At 40.5% G+C, this 22,505-nt stretch overlaps 1 protein-coding gene across 11 annotated transcripts in view; it reads left to right on the top strand.

The window, feature by feature from the left end:
- WDFY2 (WD repeat and FYVE domain containing 2) overlaps positions 1-22,505 on the top strand; it is a 297,542-nt gene that overhangs the window by 128,913 nt on the left and 146,124 nt on the right. For 10 of the 11 annotated variants that reach the window (XR_010318214.1, XR_002786422.2, XR_010318215.1 and 7 more), the window contains exon 3: positions 15,533-15,606. Coding sequence is in view for 3 of the 11 variants with exons in the window: in XM_003412629.4 (XP_003412677.1) it covers positions 15,533-15,606 (74 nt within the window). In the remaining 8 variants the exon portion in view is untranslated. Of the gene's footprint in view, positions 1-13,143; positions 13,219-15,532; positions 15,607-22,505 lie in introns of all 11 variants that reach the window. The other variant, XM_023551348.2, reaches the window with a different exon arrangement.

Below are 22,505 nucleotides of genomic sequence, written 5' to 3' on the forward strand. Positions count from 1 at the left end.
AAGAATATTGGAAGAAGTATAGCAAGAATGCTCCTTAGAAGCAGTGATGGCAAGACTTCGTCTCACATACTTTGGACGTGTTATCAGGAGGGATCAGTCCCTGGAGAAGGGTATCATGCTTGGTAGAGAGTCACAGAAAAAGAGGAAGACCCTCAACGAGATAGATTGACACAGTGGCTGCAGCAGTGGGCTCAAGTATAACAGCGATTGTGAGGATGGACTGGGCAGTGTTTCATTCTGTTGTGTATAGGGTCGCTGTGAGTCAGAATAGACTCGACAGCACCTAATAAGAACATTATGAAGTTAAAAAGATTGGGAGAAACAGCTCTGAGGAATTGGTACTTGGCCTTAACGATGTGAAACGTGGAACCTATTATGTTAACCAAGAGGTCTTTATTTTAATTTTCTTTCTGTTCTTATATGTCTTTTCCTTAGTAATGACTTACTGCTTATTTTTGTTGCCTAGTTTTATCGTATCTGCTTATTAAGCCATTTCAAATTCTTTGTGAGGTGAAGTGGGGAATTGTCTTTGTCTGGGTTCTCTAGAGGAGCAGAACCAGTGAAGTGTGTATATATATATATACGTATATATATATATGCTGCAGACCTCTGCTGGCTCACATGGTTGCAGGGGCTGACAAACCCAGAATCTGCAGGTCAGGAGGCTGGCTGGAGTCCTCTGCTTGCTCACAGGGTTGCAGAGGTTGGTGAATCCAAAATCTGCGGGTCAGATGGCATGCTGAAGATCTCTGTTGGCTCACGTGGTTGCAGGGGCTGAGAAACCCAAAATCTGCAGGCCAGGTGGCAGGCTAGAGGCCTCTGCTGGATCGTGGGGTTGTGGAGATTGGTGAATCCAAAATCTGCAGGTCAGGCATCAGGCCAGAGACTTCTGCAGGATTACATCCCAAGAACCAGAAGTCAGGTGCCAAGTAGAGTACAGGGTCAAGAAAGAGAGCGAGCTTTGCCAGAACATCCATTTATATACTGGAGGTGGGCCCCACCCCCAAGAAAACTCCCCTTTCAACTGATTGGCTGCCCATATCAGATCACAAAATAGAAGGTGATTGCTTGGTGTCTGCCAAACCACTGAGATCAGCCTAGCCAGGGTGACACATAACATTAACCATCACAGGAATACGTTAAGTAAATTATGTTAGTGAAACAGAATGGAGAGCTGAAGTTTGAGCATAGGCTATTATTTACATTAAATTCACCTTGAAATATACATTGTTAGGATTGGCATAGTCACAATAGTGTATAGGTTAGAACCTGTACCTGGATGGGAAACTGGGATTTGAGTTTCATTTTTGCTACTACCAATTGACTGTGTTACTTCCGGTAAGTTATTTACATTATCTTTGATGTGTGACAGATAAAATGTCTGTTTTCTCTGTTCTCAACTTTGCAAAAATATTTGGGTTATTAGATATATCAAATAACTGTTTGGAAAGGTCTTTCAGGTTCTGGGTCTTTAACAATATATACCATAATTGCTGATACTGATCCAGTGTTATTATTAGGGTTATAACTAATGACTGATTTGTGGGGTTAGGGGTTGGTTTCCTTTTTTCGTTTGTTGGCACTGTAATCTTAAGGCAGTAGATACCTTGAAACTGGATTTTGAAAATTTGATTGATTAATGTGGTTATATGCTTTCCATCTGGGATAGAAATGAGTTGTTTTGTATGTAAATGACAAGTGTTAATTTGGTCAGGTTTTCAAAAGAGAACTTTAGTAGATAACTTAAGCCTAAGATGGTTTGTGTGTTTGTCCCACCTCTTGTACTAGACTTATTGGAGTTCTGAGGCAAAGCTCATGTGGATAGATGAGTGGTAGAAAGGCACTGAAAATAATGACCTCGTCAGTTGTAGTTTATAAGGTAGTGACTGTTTTGGTGACTTTTAAACAACATCTTTAGCTTTAGGGAGTTTCTTGGCAGGCTGGGGAATATGTGATAATTGCTGGGAAATGCTCATCCTATTATTTTAATTTATACCTACTTTCAAATAATTCCTTGGTTCTAAGTTGTGAAGTGTATCTCTCCATTTGTTGGCTTCTTTAATTGGTATAGATTATATTATGGAACCATATGTAGAAACAGTTTGTTGTTTTTACTCTTTGTGTTTTTGACAATAGTAGTGTAATATGATCTTTTAATTCTGTATTTACCAAGAAGAAAGGAGCCCTGCTGGCACAGTAGTTAATGTGCTTGGCCTCTAAGGGCTAACCAAAAGGTTGGTGGTTGGAACCCACCAGCCGCTCAGCAGGAGAAAGATGTGGCAGTCTGCTTCCATAAAGATTATAGCCTTGCAAACTCTCTGGGGCAGTTCTACTCTCCTTCAGGATCACTATGAGTCAAAATCGACTTGAAGGCAGTCGGTTTGGTTTTCGGGTTTACCGAGAAGAAGTTCCCAAGCAACTTGATTTTTAAGGAAATGAAGGGAAACGTACACCATCCAAACTAAAGATGACAGATATTAATTATCTGAGCAATTATAGCGCTTTTTTTTTTTAGCATACTCTTGTTTGATTCTCACCTGATAGAACGTTGTAAAATTTCCTGTAGTTAGATCACTTTACTGTAACTTAAAACTCTGAGAGAAACTTTTCTGAGAGAAAAATGACTACTGCTAATAAATTCACTGTAAGTTTGCTGGTGTTACTCAGACTAGATAAAAAGAAAACAAAATGGTTAATTTTAGTAGATTACACAAAATGTTTGATTTCACTGGAAAATGCTTTTCAGTGCTAGGTAGTCGAAGTCTTAAATATAGGCACCGCTAGCCTAATAAATATTGTGCTGTGACAAACGAGGCTGAATGAAGTAGCGTCCATGAATTAAACCTTTGCTTTGTGCTTGCTCCCTGGAGGTGTATTTAAGGCTCTCTTATCATGGGATGCTGACATAGAACTTTACCAGGATGCCTTAAACACCTGAAGCTTTACTCATGGAAGTAGCATTGTTTAGTTTTAAAGTTCCCACTGGAACATGCCCTGCAGAAGGTAGCCTGTCCTGCCAGGGAATGCTGTGGCTTCGTAAAGCAGTTGGCATGACTGAAATCCACGGCAGACCCGTCAGTGAAACTGGTGTTTATTTGAGCAAAGTTCAGCAGGTCAGCAAAGAATGGAAAATAAATTAGCCATAAAATGAAAGAATGATAGGTGTAATAGAAATTAGGAGACTTTCCCCAAATTGAAATATTTTAAGAATGCCTATTTTTAACAATGTGTGTGTGTGTGTCTGTCCATCTGTCTATCGATCAATCCATCAATCGGTCTCTCTTTTTTTTTTTTTTTTAATAATTTTTATTGTGCTTTAAGTGAAAGATTACAAATCAAGTCAGTCGTTCACACAAAAACCCATATACACCTTGCTACACACTCCCAATTACTCTCCCCCTATAATGGGACAGCCTGCTCTCTCTCTCCACTCTCTCTTTTTGTGTCCTTTTCGCCAGCTTCTAACCCCCTCCACCCTCTCATCTCCCCTCCAGGCAGGAGATGCCAACATAGTCTCAAGTGTCCACCTGATCCAAGAAGCTCACTCCTCACGAGCATCCCTCACCAACCCATCGTCCAGTCCAATCCATGTCTGAAGACTTGGCTTCAGAAATAGTTCCTGTACTGGGCCAAGAGAAGGTCTGGGGGTCCTTCCAGTCTCAGTCAAACCATTAAGTCTGGTCTTATGAGAATTTGGGGTCTGCATCTCACTGCTCTTCTGCTCCCTCAGGGGTTCTCTGTTGTGCTCCCTGTCAGGGCAGTCATTGGTTATAGCCGGGCACCATCTAGTTCTTCTGGTCTCAGGATGATGTAGTCGCTGGTTCATGTGGCCCTTTCTGTCTCTTGGCTCGTAATCACCTTGTGTCCTTGGTGTTCTTCATCCTCCTTTGATCCAGGTGGGTTGAGACCAATGGATGCATCTTAGATGGCTGCTTGCTAGAGTTTAAGACCCCAGACACCACTCTTCAAAGTGGGATGCAGAATGTTTTTTTATTATGCCAGTTGACTTAGATGTCCCCTGAAACCATGGTTCCCAGACCCCTGCCCCTGCTACGCTAGCCTTCGAAGCACTCAGTTTATTCAGGAAACTTCTTTGCTTTTGATTGAGTCCAATTGTGCTGACCTCCCCTGTATTCTCTGCTGTCTTTCCCTTCACCTAAAGTAGTTCTTATTTATTATCTCATTAGTGAATACCCCTCTCCCGCCCTCCCTCCCTCCCTCCCTCCCCCCTCGAGTAACCACAAAAGAATGTTTTCTTCTCAGTTTAAACTATTTCTCAAGTTCTTATAATAGTGGTCTTACACAATATTTGTCCTTTTGCAACTGACTAATTTCACTCAGCATAATGCCTTCCAGGTTCCTCCATGTTATGAAATGTTTCAGAGATTCCTCACTGTTCTTTATCGATGCGTAGTATTCCATTGTGTGGATATACCATAGTTTATTTATCCATTCATCCGTTGATGGGCACATTGGTTGCTCCCATGTTTTTGCTATCGTAAACAGTGCTGCAATAAACACGGGTGTGCATATATCTGTTCGTATAAAGGCTCTTATTTCTCTAGGATATATTCGAAGCAGTGGGACTGCTGAATCATACAGTAGTTCTTTTTAAGGAAGCGCCAAATGGATTTCCAAAGTGGTTGTACCATTTGACATTCCCACCAGCAGTGTAGAAGTGTTCCAATCTCTCCACAGCCTCTCCAACATTTATTCTTTTGTGTTTTTTTGGATTAATGCCAACCTTGTTGGAGTGAGATGAAATCTCATTGTAGTTTTGATCTGCATTTCTCTAATGGCTAATGATCGTGAACATTTCCTCATATATCTGTTAGCTACCTGAATGTCTTCTAGAGTGAAGTGCCTATTCATATCTTTTGCCCATTTTTAAATAGGGTTATTTGTCTTTTTTGCCCTTGAGTTTTTGCAATATCATATAGATTTTAGAGATCAGGCGCTGATCAGAAATGTCGTACCTAAGAACTTTTTCCCAGTCTGTAGGTAGTCTTTTTACTCTTTTGGTGAAGTCTTTGGATGAGCGTAAGTGTTTGATTTTTAGGAGCTCCCAGTTACCTAGTTTTTCTTCTAAGTTTTTTATAATGTTTTGTATACTGTTTATGCCATGTATTAGGGCTCCTAACGTTGTCCCTGTTTTTTCTTCCATGATCTTTATTGCTTTAGATTTTATATTTAGGTCTTTGATCCAATTTGAGTTAGTTTTTGTGCATAGAGTGAGGTATGGGTCTTGTTCCATGTTTTTGCAGATGAATATCCAGTTATGCTAGCACCATTTTTTAAAAAGACTGTCTTTTCCCCATTTAACTGTTTTGGGGCCTTCGTCAAATATCAATTGCTCATATATGGATGGATTTATGTCTGGATTCTCAATTCTGTTCCATTGGTCCATGTATCTGTTGTTGTACCAGTAACAGGCTGTTTTGCCTACTGTGGTGGTATAATAGGTTCTAAAATCAGGTAAAGTAAGGCCTCCCACTTTGTTCTTCTTTTTCAGTAATGCCTTGTTTATCGGGGCCTCTTTCCCTTCCATATGAAATTGGTGATTTGTTTCTCCATCTCATTGAAGAATGTCCTTGGGATTTGGATGCGAATTGCATTACATGTATAGATCACTTTTGGTAGAACAGACATTTTTATAATGTTAAGTCTTCCTATCCATGAGCAAGGTACATTCTTCCACTTATGTAAGTCTCTTTTGGTTTCTTGCAGAAGTGTACTGTAGTTTGCTTTGTAAAAGTCTTTTACATCTCTGATAAGATTTCTTCCTAAGTATTTTATCTTCTTGGGGGCTTCTGTAAATGGCACTGATTCGGTGATTTCCTCTTCGATGTTCTTTTTGTTGGTGTAGAGGAATCCAACTGATTTTTGTATGTTTATCTTGTATCCCGATACTCTGCTGAACTCTTCTATTAGTTTCAGTAGTTTTCTGGAGGATTCCTTAGGGTTTTCTGTGTATAAGATCATGTGATCTGCAAATAGAGATACTTTTACTTCTTCCTTGCCAATCTGGATGTGCTTTATTTCTTTATCTAGCCGAATTGCTCTGGCTAGGACTTCCAGCACAATGTTGAATAAGAGTGGTGATAAAGGGCACCCTTGTCTCGTTCCTGATCTCAATGGGAAAGTTTTCAGGCTCTCTCCATTTAGGGTGATGTTGGCTGTTGGCTTTGTATAAATGCCCTTCATTACGTTGAGAAATTTTCCTTCTATTCCTATTTTGCTGAGAGTTTTTATCATGAATGAGTGTTGAACTTTGTCAAATGACTTTTCTGCATCAATTGATAAAATCATGTGATTCTTGTCTTTTGTTTTATTTATGTGGTGGATTACAGTAATTGTTTTTCTAATGTTGAACCATCCCTGCATACCTGGTATGAATGTCACTTGGTCATGGTGGATTATTTTTTTGATATGTTGTTGAATTGTCTTGGCTAGATTTTTGTTGAGGATTTTTGCATCTACATTCATGAGGGATATAGGTCTATAATTTTCTTTTCTTGTGGTGTCTTTACCTGGTTTTGGTATCAGGGAGATGGTGGCTTCATAGAATGAGTTTGGTAGTATTCCATCCTTTTCTATGCTCTGAAATACCTTTAGTAGTAGTGGTGTTAACTCTTCTCTGAAAGTTTGGTAGAACTCTTCAGTGAAGCCATCTGGACCAGGGCTTTTTTTGTTGGGAGTTTCTTGATTACCTTTTCAATCTCTTCTTTTGTTATGGGTCTGTTTAGTTGTTCTACCTCTGTTTGTGTTAGTTTAGGTAGGCAGTGTGTTTCTAGGAATTTATCCATTTTTTCTAGGTTTTCGAATTTGAGTATAGTTTTTCATAGTAATGTGATATGATTCTTTTAATTTCAGTTGGGTCTGTTGTAATACTGCGCATGTCATTTCTTATTCAGGTTATTTGCTTCCTCTCCTGTATTTCTTTTGTCAGATTGGCCAATGGTTTATCAATTTTGTTGATTTTTTCAAAAAACCAGCTTTTGGTCTTGTTAATTCTTTCAATTGTTTTTCTGTTTTCTGTTTCATTTAGTTCAGCTCTAATTTTTATTATTTGTTTTCTTCTGTTGCCTGTGGGTTTCTTTTGTTGCTCTCTTTCTATTTGTTCAAGTTGTAGGGATAGTTCTTTGATTTTGGCCCTTTCTTCTTTTTGGATGTGTGCATTTATTGATACAAATTGGCCTCTAAGCACCACTTTTGCTGTGTCCCAAAGGTTCTGAGAGGAAGTGTTTTCGTTCTCTTTGGATTCTATGAATGTCTTTATTCCATCTTTAAGGTCTTGTATAATCCAGTCTTTTTGAGCAGGGTATTGTTCAGTGTCCAAGTGTTTGATTTCTTTTCCCGTTATTGATTTCTACTTTTGTGGCCTTAGGGTCAGAGAAGATGCTTTGTAATATTTCAGTGTTTCAAATTCTGGTAAGGCTTGCTTTATGACCTAATATGTGGTCTGTTCTAGAGAATGTTCCATGTGCACTAGAAAAGAAAGTACAGTTGGTTGCTGTTGGGTGCAGTGGTCTGTATATGTCTACGGGGTCAAGTTGGTTGATTGTGGCATTTAGATCTTGCGTGTCTTTATTGAGCTTCTTTCTGGATGTCCTGTCCTTCACCAAAAGTGGTGTGTTGAAGTCTCCTACTATTATTGTTGGGCTGTCTATCTCATTTTTCAATGCTGATAGAGTTTATGTATCTTGTGGCCCTGTCATTGGGTGCATAAATATTGAATATGGTTATTTCTTGGTGTATTGCCCCTTTAATCATTGTATAGTGTCCTTCCTTATCCTTTCTGATGGATTTAACTTTAAAGGCTATTTTGTCAGAAATTAATATTGCCACTCCTGCTGTTTTTTTGATTGTTGTTTCCGTGATATATTTTTTCCATCCTTTGAGTTTTAGTTTGTGTCTCTAAGTCTAAGGTGTGTCTCTTGTAGGCAGCATATAGATGGATTTTGTTTTTTAATCCATTCTGCCACTCTCTGTCTCTTTATTGGTGCATTTAGTCCATTTACATTCAGTGTAATTATGGACAGGTATGAATTTAGTGCTATCATTTTGATATCTTTTTTTGTGTGTTGACAGTTTCTTTTTCCCACTTGATTTTATGTGCTGAGTAGATTTTCTATATGTATTGTCCTTTCCTCATATTTGTTGTTGATTTTGTTTCTGCTGAGTCTGTATTTTTCCCTTGTATTTTATTTTGTTGAGTAGGATAGTTTGTCTCCCTTGTGGTTACCTTATTATTTACCCTTATTTTTCTAAATTTATAACTAACTTTTATTTTTTTGTATTGCCGTATCTTCCTCTCCATATGGAAGGCGTATAATTCCATTTTTTAGTTCCTCTTTATTAGTTTAATGTTGTCTGCTTTTATATAATAACATCACCGTTACTCTGTGTTGGGCTTTTTTTTTTTTTTTTTAAATCTTGCTTTTTTTTTTTTTTTGGATTTCTCTGTCTGGGTTGACTTCTGGTTGCTCTGCCCACTGTTCTAGTCTTGGGTTGATAGCTGATATTATTGATTTCCTAACCAAAAACTCCATTTAGTATTTCTTATAGTTTTGGTTTGGTTTTTACAAATTCCCTCAACTTGTGTTTATCTGGAAATGTCTTAATTTCACCTTCATATTTAAGAGACAGTTTTGATGGATATATGATTCTTGGGAGGCAATTTTTTTCCTTCAGTTTTTTAAATATGTCATCCCATTGCCTTCTTGCCTGCACATTTTCTGCTGAGTAGTCCAAGGTTATTCTTATTGGCTCTCCCTCGTAGGTGACTTTTCTTTTGTCCCTCGCTGCTCTTATAATTGTCTCTTTATCTTTGGTTTTCGCAAGCTTGATTATGTCTTGTTGACTTTCTTTTAAGATCTACCTGATGTGGAGTTCGATGAGCAACTTGGATAGATATTTTCTCATCTTTCACAGTATCAGGGAAGTTTTCTGGCAACAAATCCTCAACAATTTTCTCTTTATTTTCTATTATCCCTCCTCTGGTAGTCCAATAACTCCTAGGTTGTTTCTCTTGATAAGAGTCCCAAATGATTTTTAAGTTTTCTTCATGTTTTTAAAATTCTTTTATCTGATTTTTTTTCAAATATATTAGTGCTAAGTGATTTATCTTCGAGTTCAGAATATTCTAGCTTCTACTTGCTCAGTTCTCCTCCTCTGACTTTCTATTCAGTTATCTAATTCTGTAATTTTATCGTTAATCTTCTGAATTTCTGATTGCTGTCTGTGTATGGATTTTTCCAGCTTATTATACTTTTCATTATGTTCCTGAATAATCTTTCTGATTTCTTCAGTTGCTTTATCTCTGTGTTCCTTGGCTTTTTCTACGTATTGCCTCATTTCCTTCCTGATGTCTTGAAGGGTTCTGTATATTAAACTTTTGTATTCTGGTAATGCCAGGAATGCGCTTTCATCTAAAAGATCCCTGGATTCTTTGTTTTGAGAGCCTGTTGAGGTGATCATGGTCTGTTTCTTTATGTGACTTGATATTGACTGTTGTCTCTGAGCCATCTATAAGTTATTTTATTAGTTTATGCTTGCTTACTGTGTCATAGCTGCTTACTTTGTTTTGTTTTGGTATACCCCTATAGGTTGCTTGAGTGAGCTAGCTTGATTATTTTTGCCTTTGGAGCTCTGGTGTCCTGTCCCCAGCTAGCTAGAGCTGTTATCAGGTATATCAGTCTAGGGGTCCATTCAGTTTTCTTGTGTGAATTCAGTTGAGGTTTCCAGGTAGCTGATCATCAAGTGTATGGTACAGGCTCTGTTATCTATCAGGTATATCAGTCTAGGAATCCATTCAGTTTTCTTGTGTGAATTCAGCTGAGGTTTCCAGGTAGCTGATATGAAGTGTATGGTACCGACTCTGTTCTACAGTCTTAGAGGGGCAAGGGTGATTGGAGTATATACCCGTATCTGATTGCAGCAGGGGGTCATGCTCTGAACAAGGCAGGGGGCTGAGAACCGACCCCCAAGTGTCTCTGAGGAAAATGCATCTCTGTTTCCTAGAGCATGCTGGTGGGTGGGCTCTGCATGGGGACCATGGGCACCTAAAGTTTTTGTTGTAAGAACTGGGAGGTACCAGTTATTCCTGGACCCCTGTCATGGGTGGCTGGGCAACCCAAGTAGAGCCACCAGTCCGTAGGTCTCTGTTGTGGGTAGGTGAGGACCTTGTTTAATAGGCAAAGCAATTGCAAACATCAAATACCCACTTCTCCACTGCACCACTGAAATGGTTGGAGTTTGCCAACAAGGGCCTATTCTCCTGAAATAGGCCCACACAGGTCCATGCAGAAAGGAAAGGCGCTCAAGGTCCACGGACGGGTTATGCCTGGACAGGAACTGCTGATGTCCTGAGCTCTCCCAGTTAAAGGAGCTAACAAATTATCTTTTCCCCCAGTTGGAAATTTTTTCCTTCCCAAAGGCCGGGAGGACAGCTCCACGTGCTCACCAGGGTCTGTCTCAGTCCCAGGGATTCAGCCTCTGAAGCTGGGTTGGGGGTGGGGGGTGCGCGGTAAAATATACGCAAGTACTTAGCTTTTGCCTAGAGCGCCGTTCTCCTCAGGTTCCAGAGATGTGAGTGGGCTGTGTGGCTGGCTGCTTCTCCCTGAGGAAACTGCGGCCGAACGCTAGGACCAGCCCACCGCCGCCACAGCCGCTCTGGGAATGGTGCCTGAGGGCTCCCCGCCATTCAGATCCGGCAACTCCTCTCTGCTTCTGAACAGTTTCTTCCTTCTCCTGCCCCTCAGTTTGTTGTCTAAGCTTGCCTTTGATGCTCACGGCTCCCAGCTTGTCACAGATATACTCGTTTCACTTGTCTTTTTGGTTCTTTTTTTGTAAAGAGGGCTCGTCAGAAGCGTCTGTCTATTCCGCCATCTTGGCTCTGCCTCCTATCTATTTTTTTAAGGCAAGGGGAGTGTTTTTCTAGACCACCTGTGGGATAAAAGTATTAGAAATACAAGTAGCTGATTTCTCTTTAATCCATTTAATTACTGACCTGCTGTTGAGGTCTCTTGAGTCCTCTTTGTCGAGGGCTCATATACCTTCAGCTTTTCTCCGTTCAGATTTCGTGTTCATTAATATAATCACTTTTACTGGGGCTTCTCTTATTTTTACTTTCCCTGAACTTTACACTAAATTCCTGTCTTAAATTACAAAAAAAGAAAAACCACTTTAAAAAACACTCAGAGTTTATGAAAGTGTTTAATTTTAAACATGAGACATTGGCAAGCCATTAAGATCTAAAGGCCTGATACTAATATAAAAAAATATTGTTTCCTCATTACACATAGATAGATAGCTGCCTTCAAGTCAGCTCCAACTCATGGCGACCTTGTGTATCTGAATGAAATGTTGCCCATTCCTGCGTCAACCTCACAATCACCAGCATGTTCAACTCCATCGTTACAACTGTCGTGCCAACCCATGTCACTGAGGGTCTCTCTCACCCTCGTTGGCCCTGTTTCACCAAACATGGTGTCCTCGTCTAACGACCGATTCCCCCGATAGTATTTCCAAAGCAAGTGAGTCAGATAATGTTCTGCTGTGATCATAAAGTTTCCTTTGACTAATTTTAGGAAGTGGATCACCAGACCTTTCTTCCTAATTTGTCTTAGTCTGGAAGCTCTGCTGAAACCTGTGCACCGTGGATGACCCTGCTGGTATTCAAAATACCAGTGGTATAGCTTCTAGCATCACAGCAACACACAAGCCGCCACGGTACCACAGACCAATGGACAGGTGATGGCCGTTACTCACAGACCTGCCCAGTTTCTTTTCTGTCTTATTTGTGCCTTTCAATATCTTGCTGTCTAAAATTTTGCAAATTCACTTATTTTGAGTGTCATCAATCTGAGACTGAAAAGGTAGATGACAAATCTTATTCAGATAGTGTGGAAAAGGAGTTTTTATAATATTTTATCTTGAAACTGTGATCATATTTTTCTAGGTTTTAATGAAAATGTTGGGAAGTAGGAAGCTAGGGTATAACACTGACAAGACGAGCGGCAAGGCCTTGGATTTCAGTTACTGGGTTAGTGTAGGAGCAGACTTGGGCACACTTTACATGGCATGATAGATGTGAAGGGCCTTGACAATTGGGGGCCACCCCACAAAGCTTAACTGTTGTGGTCATCCTTTCTCATGGGAAAACACTTAAGGGTGGCAAGAGTAAATATATCTTCCAGCTTTGTATTTCATTTCATTTAGAGGTCAGTGATGAATTTGTGATAGAGGAAGTCAGTAGACGGGAAGTGTATTGTATTTGTATAGCTCTGGCCAGCCATGTTTCTCACTCTGTGGAGAAAGCAACTTTAAGTTGGGAGACTAGAAGAGTCTCTCAGCCAACTTGTCTCTAGCCTGCACTTCTAGCCATCAGAGAGATCAAATAGTTCTTTATTGCCTTACAAAGTAATAGTTTTACAGTGTTGAAAGCAGAGTTCTGATTTGTTAAACATCGCGTTTTGCAATCTGACTACAAATGTTGTTTGTTTCTTCCCTCAATTCCCTTTACCATTTGGCCATAATTACCTCTATTTTAGTGTGTCTCATTATCCTTCCCCAGACAGCTTTGCCCCTTTGATATTTGTCTTGCATGACTAGGAGTCCGTTTTGTTCGGGCCTCAGCACTAGTCTTTCAGAAGCTACTTTAGTTGTTCATTTCTGGGGAGCTGAGGTTGGAACGATCTGTGTCAATCTGTCTACCCTCCGGAAAAGCATTTACTGTAACAACAAATATAGGCATTTATGTTCTTATGAATCTCTGCCTCCTTGGGCCTGCCAGGGTGTGTGGTTCACCAGTCGGGGGCCTGTAGCTGTACAATGTGAGTGTCACTGTTGAGGAATGATTTAATGACCGTCATGTGGCTCACCTAGCAATTTTTTCTCCCTACACATACATACGTGCACACACACACACACAAATGCACATGCACGCACACACACACACAAGATTTGTCTGATGTTTTCCCATAGCCTTCTTGAAGGTGTGGTTGTACCTTTGGGGGCACCTGGGAGCTATTGCTCTATAGCTCTGGCATTCTGCATCCAGAACCGTTTAAGGTTCAGCCATATGGGCTCTAGATCAGCAGTGTTTCTGCTAAAATTCCTTTTGTTTATGGTCCTTTATAGGTGAGATGCTTTGCTTTTGAATTCTGGTGATATTTCCTTCCATAAATGATTTAAACGAAGGAGGTGAAATTGGGGGTAAGTCTCATAGGTCCTGCATGTGGTTGGAGTCACACAATCTGTAACTCTCTTGGGGGCAGCAATAATATCTTACATCATTGTACCACATGTCTAGCACCTAGTAAGCTTTCTAAAAATTTCTTGAAAGAATAATAAGAAATATAGTCAATGTGCAAAAGAGAAATAAAGAAATAATAGCTAAGATTTAAGGGTAGCATTTGGAATCCCTAGGTGATGCACAGGTTAATGCGCTTGACTGCTAACCAGAAGGTTGGAGGTGCCAGTCCACCCAGAGGCACCTCAGAGGAAAGGTCTGGTGGTCTACTTCTGGAAAACCAGCCACTGACCCTGCACAGCACAGTTCTCCCTGACACACGTGGGGCTTCGTGAATCTGCGTTGCCGCCACAGCAGCTGGTATGTCGTGTTGTGAAAAGTCTTTTAAATCACATTCGGAGATCAGTGGGTTTTCAAACTGTTGCATAGCTAGATACAAATTTTGGAGGAAATCACATAGAAAATGCTTTTAGCTGGTCAGTCAGGCAGCTCAGTGGCATGGTATTTTTCGCTAATCTGTAGTCCTTTAGGCTACAGTCAGATTTTGATTTATATGTCCATGCTTACATCTTAATAAATCATTTGATATTTAAAGTTAATTTTAATAGGAGTAGCAAAACAATAAGAAATAATGCCAACTGTAACTCATAATCTTTTCATCCAAACATGTGTTGGTACAAACTGTTTAATTTTTCCAGGTATACTTTTAAGTGTGTGACTGCAACTGTTTTTCTTTTTCTGTTTTCACCTAACATGATAAGTGTTCATGGAACTTTTAAATTTAATTCTGCACATATTGCATGGGATTATGAGACCTGGGATTTCAGTATCTGCATAGAAGTTGTACCCAAACAGTGTATAGGCCAAGGACAAAGAAAACGGAGTTTCTCAGGACAGTGTGTTAAATAGCACTGCGGTTGCTTCTGTTTCCCCCCTCAGCAGTGTACTCTTGAGAATCTAGTTTTATTTTGTGACTAAACAGAAAGAAGATATTTTGCTATGCTGGTGGAAGCTTTTTGGGAGAATTTTTTTGTTATATTTTTTGAACATGTAGTAGTGATTGGAAGATAGAAAAAAGAAAATACACAGCTTAGGAGTTTTTTCTTTTTGGTTATTTTTATTCAGGGCTCTTAAAGAGAATGAAACATGTTACTGAGCAGTGTGTTTCTATGAAGTGGCTTTGTCAGTAGTACTTGAAGTTCTTTTACAGTTTAAAGATAACCTAAGTTATTTGTTTGTAAATGAGACTGTGTTTGAATTATGTCTTTGAACATTCTCCAACATTTTTCCCCTTTGGGACCTTGAGTAAGACTTTTAATCATAACTGTGAAAAGTAGGAATAAAAATATTTCCTGCTGATTATGATAGTGAGTAGTTTGTGATTTACAGGGCTGCTGTGAGGATGGGGAAGACTTTTACATATCGTTTTGGGCTCTTTGGAACAGCTATTTCAGTATGGAACAAATTGTCAAAAGTCCGAATTCTCAGGTGAAATGTAGATAGAGAAGAAGATAGGGACCCAGAAGCTGACCGTTTAATAAGCGCTTGTTGACCACATGTGGCTGCCAAGAATACTCGAGTCCTTGGGCACAGATACACTCCGCTAGTCAGCCCGGTGGAACAGAGAGTCCCAGCCCCGCACCGTGTGGACTGACTTACCCGATCTGTTTCCCACAGTGCCTAGTCCTACGTCTAGTTGGTTCTCATTTAGATGGAGACAGATCCTCAGTCGTGTCAGTCAGCAGCCTCCAGGATACCCCCCTGAATGCTATGAGTAAAAGACCCCTGTTATAGTCCATATGCCCCAAATCAATTATGAGTTTAAAAAAATGGATTTGTATACAAGTTGTGTGTATGTGTATGTATGTGGGGGGGATAAGAAGATCTTTGTTAGTTCAGAAGGGATAGGTTACTTCTGTCAGAAATTGGGGTCTAATTAGGAGAGAAAGCTTGGTGACAGAAGGATGACGTAGCACAGAGTACTGTTAACCTAGTCGAGCACGTTGAAACATGACATTGACAGAACAGCGAGAATAAGCTCCTTGGAACTGATCCAGTTGGAGAATATCTTGTTTGTTATAGTCATTAAAAGGATAACTAAAAAATTAGGGGTTGGCTGCAAAATTGCTGTTTTTACTTTTTGACATGTGGGAATTTAATGAACTTTTTTTTTAGTAAATAGTGGGAATTAGCCATACACTTTTAGCTATTTAGGCACTCCAGAATGAATGAGAATCATCGCTTTGTTAATTTCATCAACATGTTCATTTCTTTCAGCTCCATGTTCATGCATGTCTTTTAACCCGGAAACCAGAAGACTGTCCATAGGTCTAGACAATGGTACAATCTCAGTAAGTACACATCAATAAGATTTCCAGTTGAAATACTTCCTTTCCTGTGAAGTATGTATATGTATTGTAATTAGAATTATTTAGTTGTTTCAAATGAACAGATTAACATTCTTGCTAAGTAAAGTGGAAATTGCAGTGCAGCCAGTTATGGTGAGATGAGGGATTCTGGGTAAGGAGAACTGTCACCAATCTTGGCTTACATGCTAACAAGGTTCAACTTGCCCTACCATGTACACAGTGGGTAGGATAGGGGTGTGATTAGGCAGTTAAGTGAACTGCATGAATCTGTGCGTGGGGAGAGCAAGCTGTGATACTAGTGGCTTGATCAGATGGTTAATCGTGGATGGCCTTGTCAGCTTCCCTGCACAAGCAACCTAATACGGGGCAAATGTCTTCTCGTAGGTCTGCATGTCTGATCTTGTCTTTGATACTCTGTGTTCTCCTCCTGTTTCTGCTCCTCTTTGCCTTTTCAGCTCCTTCTAGCATGTAAAGAGAATCCTGTAAATTTGTGAAGCACGGAATCTAGATTTAATCTGTAGGCTATATCCAGGTAAATATTAGAACCTTTGATTATAGATCTTGAGAAAATTGAAGTGATTGTAGATTGGAATTTTAGGTTTTAATTTAATTTAAAGTATTACATTAGCTGCTAATAAGGCTGATCTGGCAAATTCTCTATTTGGTAAATTATCCAGTACTGACTTCATTCCTGGGCTAGAGGGGCCCTGTGATTTAGAGGGTTCTACTCGACGGCAGTGGGTTTGTTTTTTTATTTTTTTGGTTATTATGGCGATAGAGCCTTGGTAACACAGTGATTAAGAGCTCGGCTGCTAACTGAAAGGTTGGCAGTTTGAACCCACCAGCCACTCCTAGGAAGAAAGATGTGGCAGTCTGCTTCAATAAAAATTACAGCTTTGGAACCCTATGGGGTAGTTCTCCTTTGTCCTGTAGGGCCACTTGAGTTGAAATCAACTCAACGGCAATGGTTTTTTGTTGTTGTTACTATGGCCACACTTCTCCGTAAGGTGAAGGATCTGAGGGGCCAAGGGGATGTGCCTAGCCCAGTCATTTACCCCCCACCCTCCATACCCTGAGTCCTGGGACTCTGGAATTCCCTGCCCCAAAACAGCTCAGAGCCGGCTTCCAGGGTCTTTTACCTGGGTCTGTCCTTAACAACATAGAAGAAGCAACCAGTATCTTAGGCCTGAAGGACGGCCAAGGGGCAGTGGTTTGAGGTGGGTGGGATGGATCTGGGGAATAGGAGGAGAAGGGGTGGGCTGGTCCTCATGTCATCACAGTATGACTTGCAACTTTAAGGAGTCTAAGAATTCCACATTTGAGCTGGCTTTCCAATCTTGTCAAGATTAGAGACCATATTTTGTTTAACAGTTTGTTAACTTGATTTATAACTTTTAAATATTTAGACATATCGAATGTGGGCCTCCATGTGTACTCTTGCCCTGGCTCCTACAACTGTTAGAGGTGGACCTGAAATTTTCTATTTGATTCTTTAGTCAAAACATCAATTTGGTAACCTTTAAGGAAATTGTAACAATGTTCTTATATTTTTAATTATCAAGTATTTATATAACTCTTGTAACATCCAGAGCGTTTGATAGGTCTGTAAATTTTTCCTTAGGAGGACAGAAGAGAAATTTATGATATGGATCTTTGTCTAGTTTGAGGTGATCCATTTAAAACAGGAGGGGAGGTGGGATAAATGTATTTTTAAAAGAAATAGGGAAATAATTGGATTATTGAATGAATTGAAGTGTTCATTACAAAGGAAATGTGAAAAGATGGCCTGAAATCCACATATTGCTCAACAGTTCATGGCATTGTGTGTGTGACACTCAATCTCCATGAAAGCACTTATGTGGCTGTCACATATGGGTAGGACTTTGCTCTTTTGACATCAGTAAAGGTGGTAAATGGGTTGTTGACAAGTATGGCTTTGGAAACAAGAAACATGAGCAAAATAAAAGTTATGGAGCATTCTAACTGTTGTATATAAGAGGAGAAGCCACTGTAGCCAGTGTCCTTTAGTAAAAGAGACTGTCAGAGAACCAGAATATAAATCAGGGATGGGGCTCAGGTGCTTCTCTAGGTGTCAGTACAGTGTTGAGATAGCAAACCTACCTTACCCTGATCTGCTGAGAAAGACTGAGTGCCCTGACTTGTATGAGATAAAAAGAGATAGTTTCCTTAAAAGTGCCTTCTCTATTGCTGAAGAAAATGGATTGAGTACTCTGCCTTTTCTCATCTGAAGAATTATAAAGAGCTCTAAGTTAGGGAAAGATACATTGAAAAAACAGTGTTCAGCCATTATCTAAGGATCAGAATTCTCTGTGGTCACTACAATAACAGGGTGTTCACAGAGAACATGTGTACAGAGCTTCCACTCTGTGGGAGTTTACTTTCCAGAGATGGGAGATCTTTTTTAGAGATCAAACTTCCTCTATTCTCTGAATATAGTAAATAAGTTTTAGGAAGAAATACTGCTTAGCTTATTTTAAAACAAAGAATGAAATCAGAAGATGAATTTTTATTTCTCTTTGGTTTAAAAAGAATACTTTTTTAAATGTATAAAATACATGAAAAGTTCAAGAGATTATATAATTGAGGAATGAACTAAAGATGAAGTAGAGAAAGCAGGCATAGACGGTTCTTTAAAAAACCTGGCCACAAAGGGAAGAAGACAGAGGGCGATGACTAGAACATGATCCAATAAGAGGCAAACGGCAAGAAGGTCCGGAGAGTTTAGCTTTGAGAAAGAATTTGGGACACTTCAATCCATTTGAAATAGGAAGGACAGAAACATAGTTAAATTTCAAGATGTAGGAGCGGAATGGCCTTTAATTTTTCTCCGTGAAGTAGCAAGTAGGATCATCTACTAGTAGCTAAAGATGGGGTGAGGGAGTATTTTTATACCTCTACCATTTGCGCTTTCTAATTGTATAGTCCAGAACTCCCTTCTCCCATCTTTGGACTATCAAAATCCTAATTATCTTTCATAGCCTACTTCAAATGTTATCTTTTCCATTTTTCTTTCTTTTACATATGATTCCTGAGCCCTACCAATTGAAATTAATGACACAGTATTCAGTACGTTGTTGTTGTTGGTTGTGGTGGTGTTAGTTGCCACTGAGTGTGTCCGTAGGGTTTTCGCTATGACCTTTCAGAAGCAGATTGCCAGGCCTGTCTTCCGAGGCCTCTGGGTGTGTGAACTGCCAACCTTTCGGCTGGTAGTCGGGCGTTTAACTGTTGGCGCTACCCAGGGACTCTTACTCAGTACATTAGCTGTATTGTATTGCCTATTTAATACTGCTTTTGTAAAAAGTTTTCAAGTGATTCTCCTCCATTAAAGTGTTGGCTGCTGAGGACTAGTCCAGCCTTATTCGTCACTTTTCCGCACTGGTTCCTAGTGAGTTTCCTGGTACATATTAAGAACTCTGTGAATAATTTGTTAAATACATTGCTGACTAAAGTACAAACATTATTTCTTATTATTTAACATAGCTGATTATAATAAACACCTGCTTAAATTCTGGCAGTTTATTTATACAATTCTGTTGTTACTAAGGAAACCCTGTTGGCATAGTGGTTAAGGGCTACACCAGCTAACCAAAAGGTCAGCATTTCGAATCCACCAGCTGCTCCTTGGAAACTCTATGGAGGCAGTTTTACTCTGTCCTGTAGGGTCACTGTGAGTCAGAATTGACTTGATGGCAACAGATCGTTGTTGTTGTTTTTAACAATGTCTTTCACAACATAATTACCTTCTAAACGGGTAAAATTTATGCCAATAGTTTATTTCATCTTAAGTGTTGAGAAATGTCTTCCATTTTAATATTGAAGGTAGTCAGTCAGATTGTGCTAACTGCCATTCATGAAGTAGGAGTGTAAATTTTTCTCTCTTACACCTGAGGTATTCTAGCCAATCAACAAATGTTTAAATATCATCTATGTGCGAAAGATCATTCTCAGTGCTAATGTGTGGCTGCTGCTCTCAAAGATTTTATAATCCAGTTGAGGATACCATGAAAAATGAAGTTATGAAATAAGTAACAAAAACTTGGGGCGGGGAGAAAAAGACAGCAAAAGTAGTGGTATAAGAGATATGTCAATGATGATGTTGACAAGGCAATGAGGTCAGAAGAGAGTGGGAAAGAATGGTCTGGAACAGCTCCACGGAGACTGGTTGGATTTAGAAGACTGGTTAAGATTTGATTCAATAAAGATAGGAAAATTAGGTATTATTTCAGGAAGAATGAGTGGAAGGGGAAAAAAAACACTTGGACCATGAGCTCAGGCAAATGCAGCAGTGATATGCAGAAGAGTGGCTGGGTGGATGGCAGAGATAGGGGACTCACCACGTTGTTGACTGGGGCCCAAGCAGTGAGTGCACTATGCCTGCTGCTTTCTGTAGGTTCAGGGGCCACCTGCCTGCTGCTAGGCACCCAGGTTGCTGCACTGCAGGGCCAGGCAGTGGTGCTCAAGGAGTGGGAGCTGCTGCAGCACACACATCTGCCCAGTACCCTGGCTGCCTGGGCAGAACAGCACCTGGAGTACCTGCTGCATGAGAAATTGGATGGACTGACCAAGCTGCAGATGTTTCAGGAAGCTCCATCTGAGTGCATCTGTCCCCCAGACTCCCCTGAACAGTGTGGCAAGTCTGGACAAGAGGCGATCCTGGCTTTTTTGTTTTTATTTGGTTGGATCAGCCTTTTCTTTATGGTTTCTGGATCATGAATTGTAGTTGGAAAAGCCTTCTGGAGAGGTAGAGTCAACATGATACCCTAGACAGACACACCATGAGGTCCGCCTGCAGCAAAGGCCCCAAAACTAAGTAAAAACAGATACAAATGTCAATCCTGGAACCCTAAACATCAAATGAAGGGATAAAGAACTAGATCAAACACTGAATGGAAGAAGAAGCTGAAGGGAAACAGAGAACAAGGAGAGAGAACAGTTAAAGTCCCCTGCCAACGACCCTGGACAGGGTTATGGGAAAGGAACTTCACAGAGCTCCCAGCAGGAAATAGAGAACCCAGTAACCAGAGAAACATGCTTTCCCATCCCTCCCCCTTTGCCCCATATGCTACCCCCACCCCCTTCCTGGGACATGTCATACTGCTTGGCTAGAGAACTACCAGCCTGCTGTCACCCCTGGTCTGCGCCACATTGCCAACAAGCTCCTGCTGTACCTTTTGTCTTTCCCTTTTCCTCCTTTTCTTTCTCCCTTCGACCTAGACCTGTATGCCACCTCTACCCTTTCCTGCATGGCCTCCCTGCACTGCTACAGGTAGAGAACTGCTGGCCTTTCGCCACCCTGGGTCCCACCCACCCCCACCTGTCATGCCATTTTTTCCTTTCTCCTTCGCATCTAGCCGTGCACATCACTTCTGTCCCCTCCAGCTGAACCACACTGCACTGCCATGGTTAGATAGCCACCAGCCTGCTGCTTTCTACCTCCCACATAGCTCCATACGTCACGTCCTCCCCTTCCTGCCAGCACCCTGGCCCATCAAACCTCTACCATGCCACCACAGAGAGAGTTGCCCTGCCTCAGGTCCACTGCCGTGCTGGGCTTGCATTGCCCCTCCTCTCCTGCCACTCGTCCAGCTACTGAACACTGGAAAGCAAGCCTGTACCACTTCCTGATCAACACCCCCGCCTATCTGGTGAGGGGCTGTGAATGCTCCCACATTCCCAGGCCAACAGCTGGGGTCAGACAGTGCCAGCTCAGTCCATCCTCAGCCACCTTGCCAAACCAGTCAGTGTACAGCAAAGCGGGCTTGCCCTGCCTGCTGCAGCCCAGCCCACCCAGACAAGTTCTCGAGAGCTGTCGTGCCCACAGACAGACAAGCAGTAAAGCATGCCTGGCCCACCCACTGCAACATATAAAAACAAAATAAAAAAGCAGGATGAAACAAACATATAGTCAGTAAAGAAAAAATAATAGCTTAATGTCTTGGAAACAGCAGACAGTATCAAAATATATTTTTAAAAAACAGGAAAAGATGACTCCAGCAAGTGGCCAAAATAAAGTATCAGAAGATGACCTTCTGGTAGAAGAAAAGGCAATGAAAGTACCTGATATGGAATTCAAAAGACTAATATTTAGGGCTCTCCAAGAGACTAGATGGAAACCCTGGTGGTGTAGTGGTTAAGTGCTACACCTGCTTACCGAAGGGTCGGCAGTTTAAATCCGCCAGGTGCTCCTTGGAAACTCTATGGGGCAGTTCTACTCTGTCGTGTAGGGTCGCTATGAGTCGGAATCAACTTGATGGCACTGGGTTTCGTTTTTGTTTTTTAAGAGACTAGGTGAGAGATCAAAGAAAACACAGATAAAACCAAGGAAAAAATTGACAAAATCATGGAAAACACAGACAAACTCAATGAAAACATATCCAAAATTAAGGAAAACACAGAAAAACCAGTAGAATAATTCAGAAAAATAATACAAGAACAAAACATCAAAAATAAGTCATTAGAAATCATAGAAAAACAGCAACTACAAACCCAAAAGATAAACAACAAAATTTCAGAAAAGGACAACTCAGTAGAAAGTTTTAGGAGCTAATCTGAGACAATGGAAGACAGAATCAGTGAGATTGAAGGTAAATCCATGGACTCCACTTTAAGGAAAAATCACATGAAAGAATGAAGAAAACTGAAGAACTATGGAGGACACAATCAAGAGCAAAAATTTGTGAGTGATTGGAGTTCTAGAACAGGAGGAGAAGATGGAAAACACAGAGAAGATTGTTGAAGATTTGTTGTCAGAAAACTTCCAAGATATTGTGAAAAACAAAAAACCTGACTATCCAAGATGATCAACAAACCCCACGTAGGACAGACCCGAAAAGAAAGTCACCAAGACATATCATAATACC

This window comes from Loxodonta africana, chromosome 17 (genome assembly GCF_030014295.1).
Source record: "Loxodonta africana isolate mLoxAfr1 chromosome 17, mLoxAfr1.hap2, whole genome shotgun sequence".
Taxonomy (NCBI): Eukaryota; Metazoa; Chordata; class Mammalia; order Proboscidea; family Elephantidae; genus Loxodonta; species Loxodonta africana.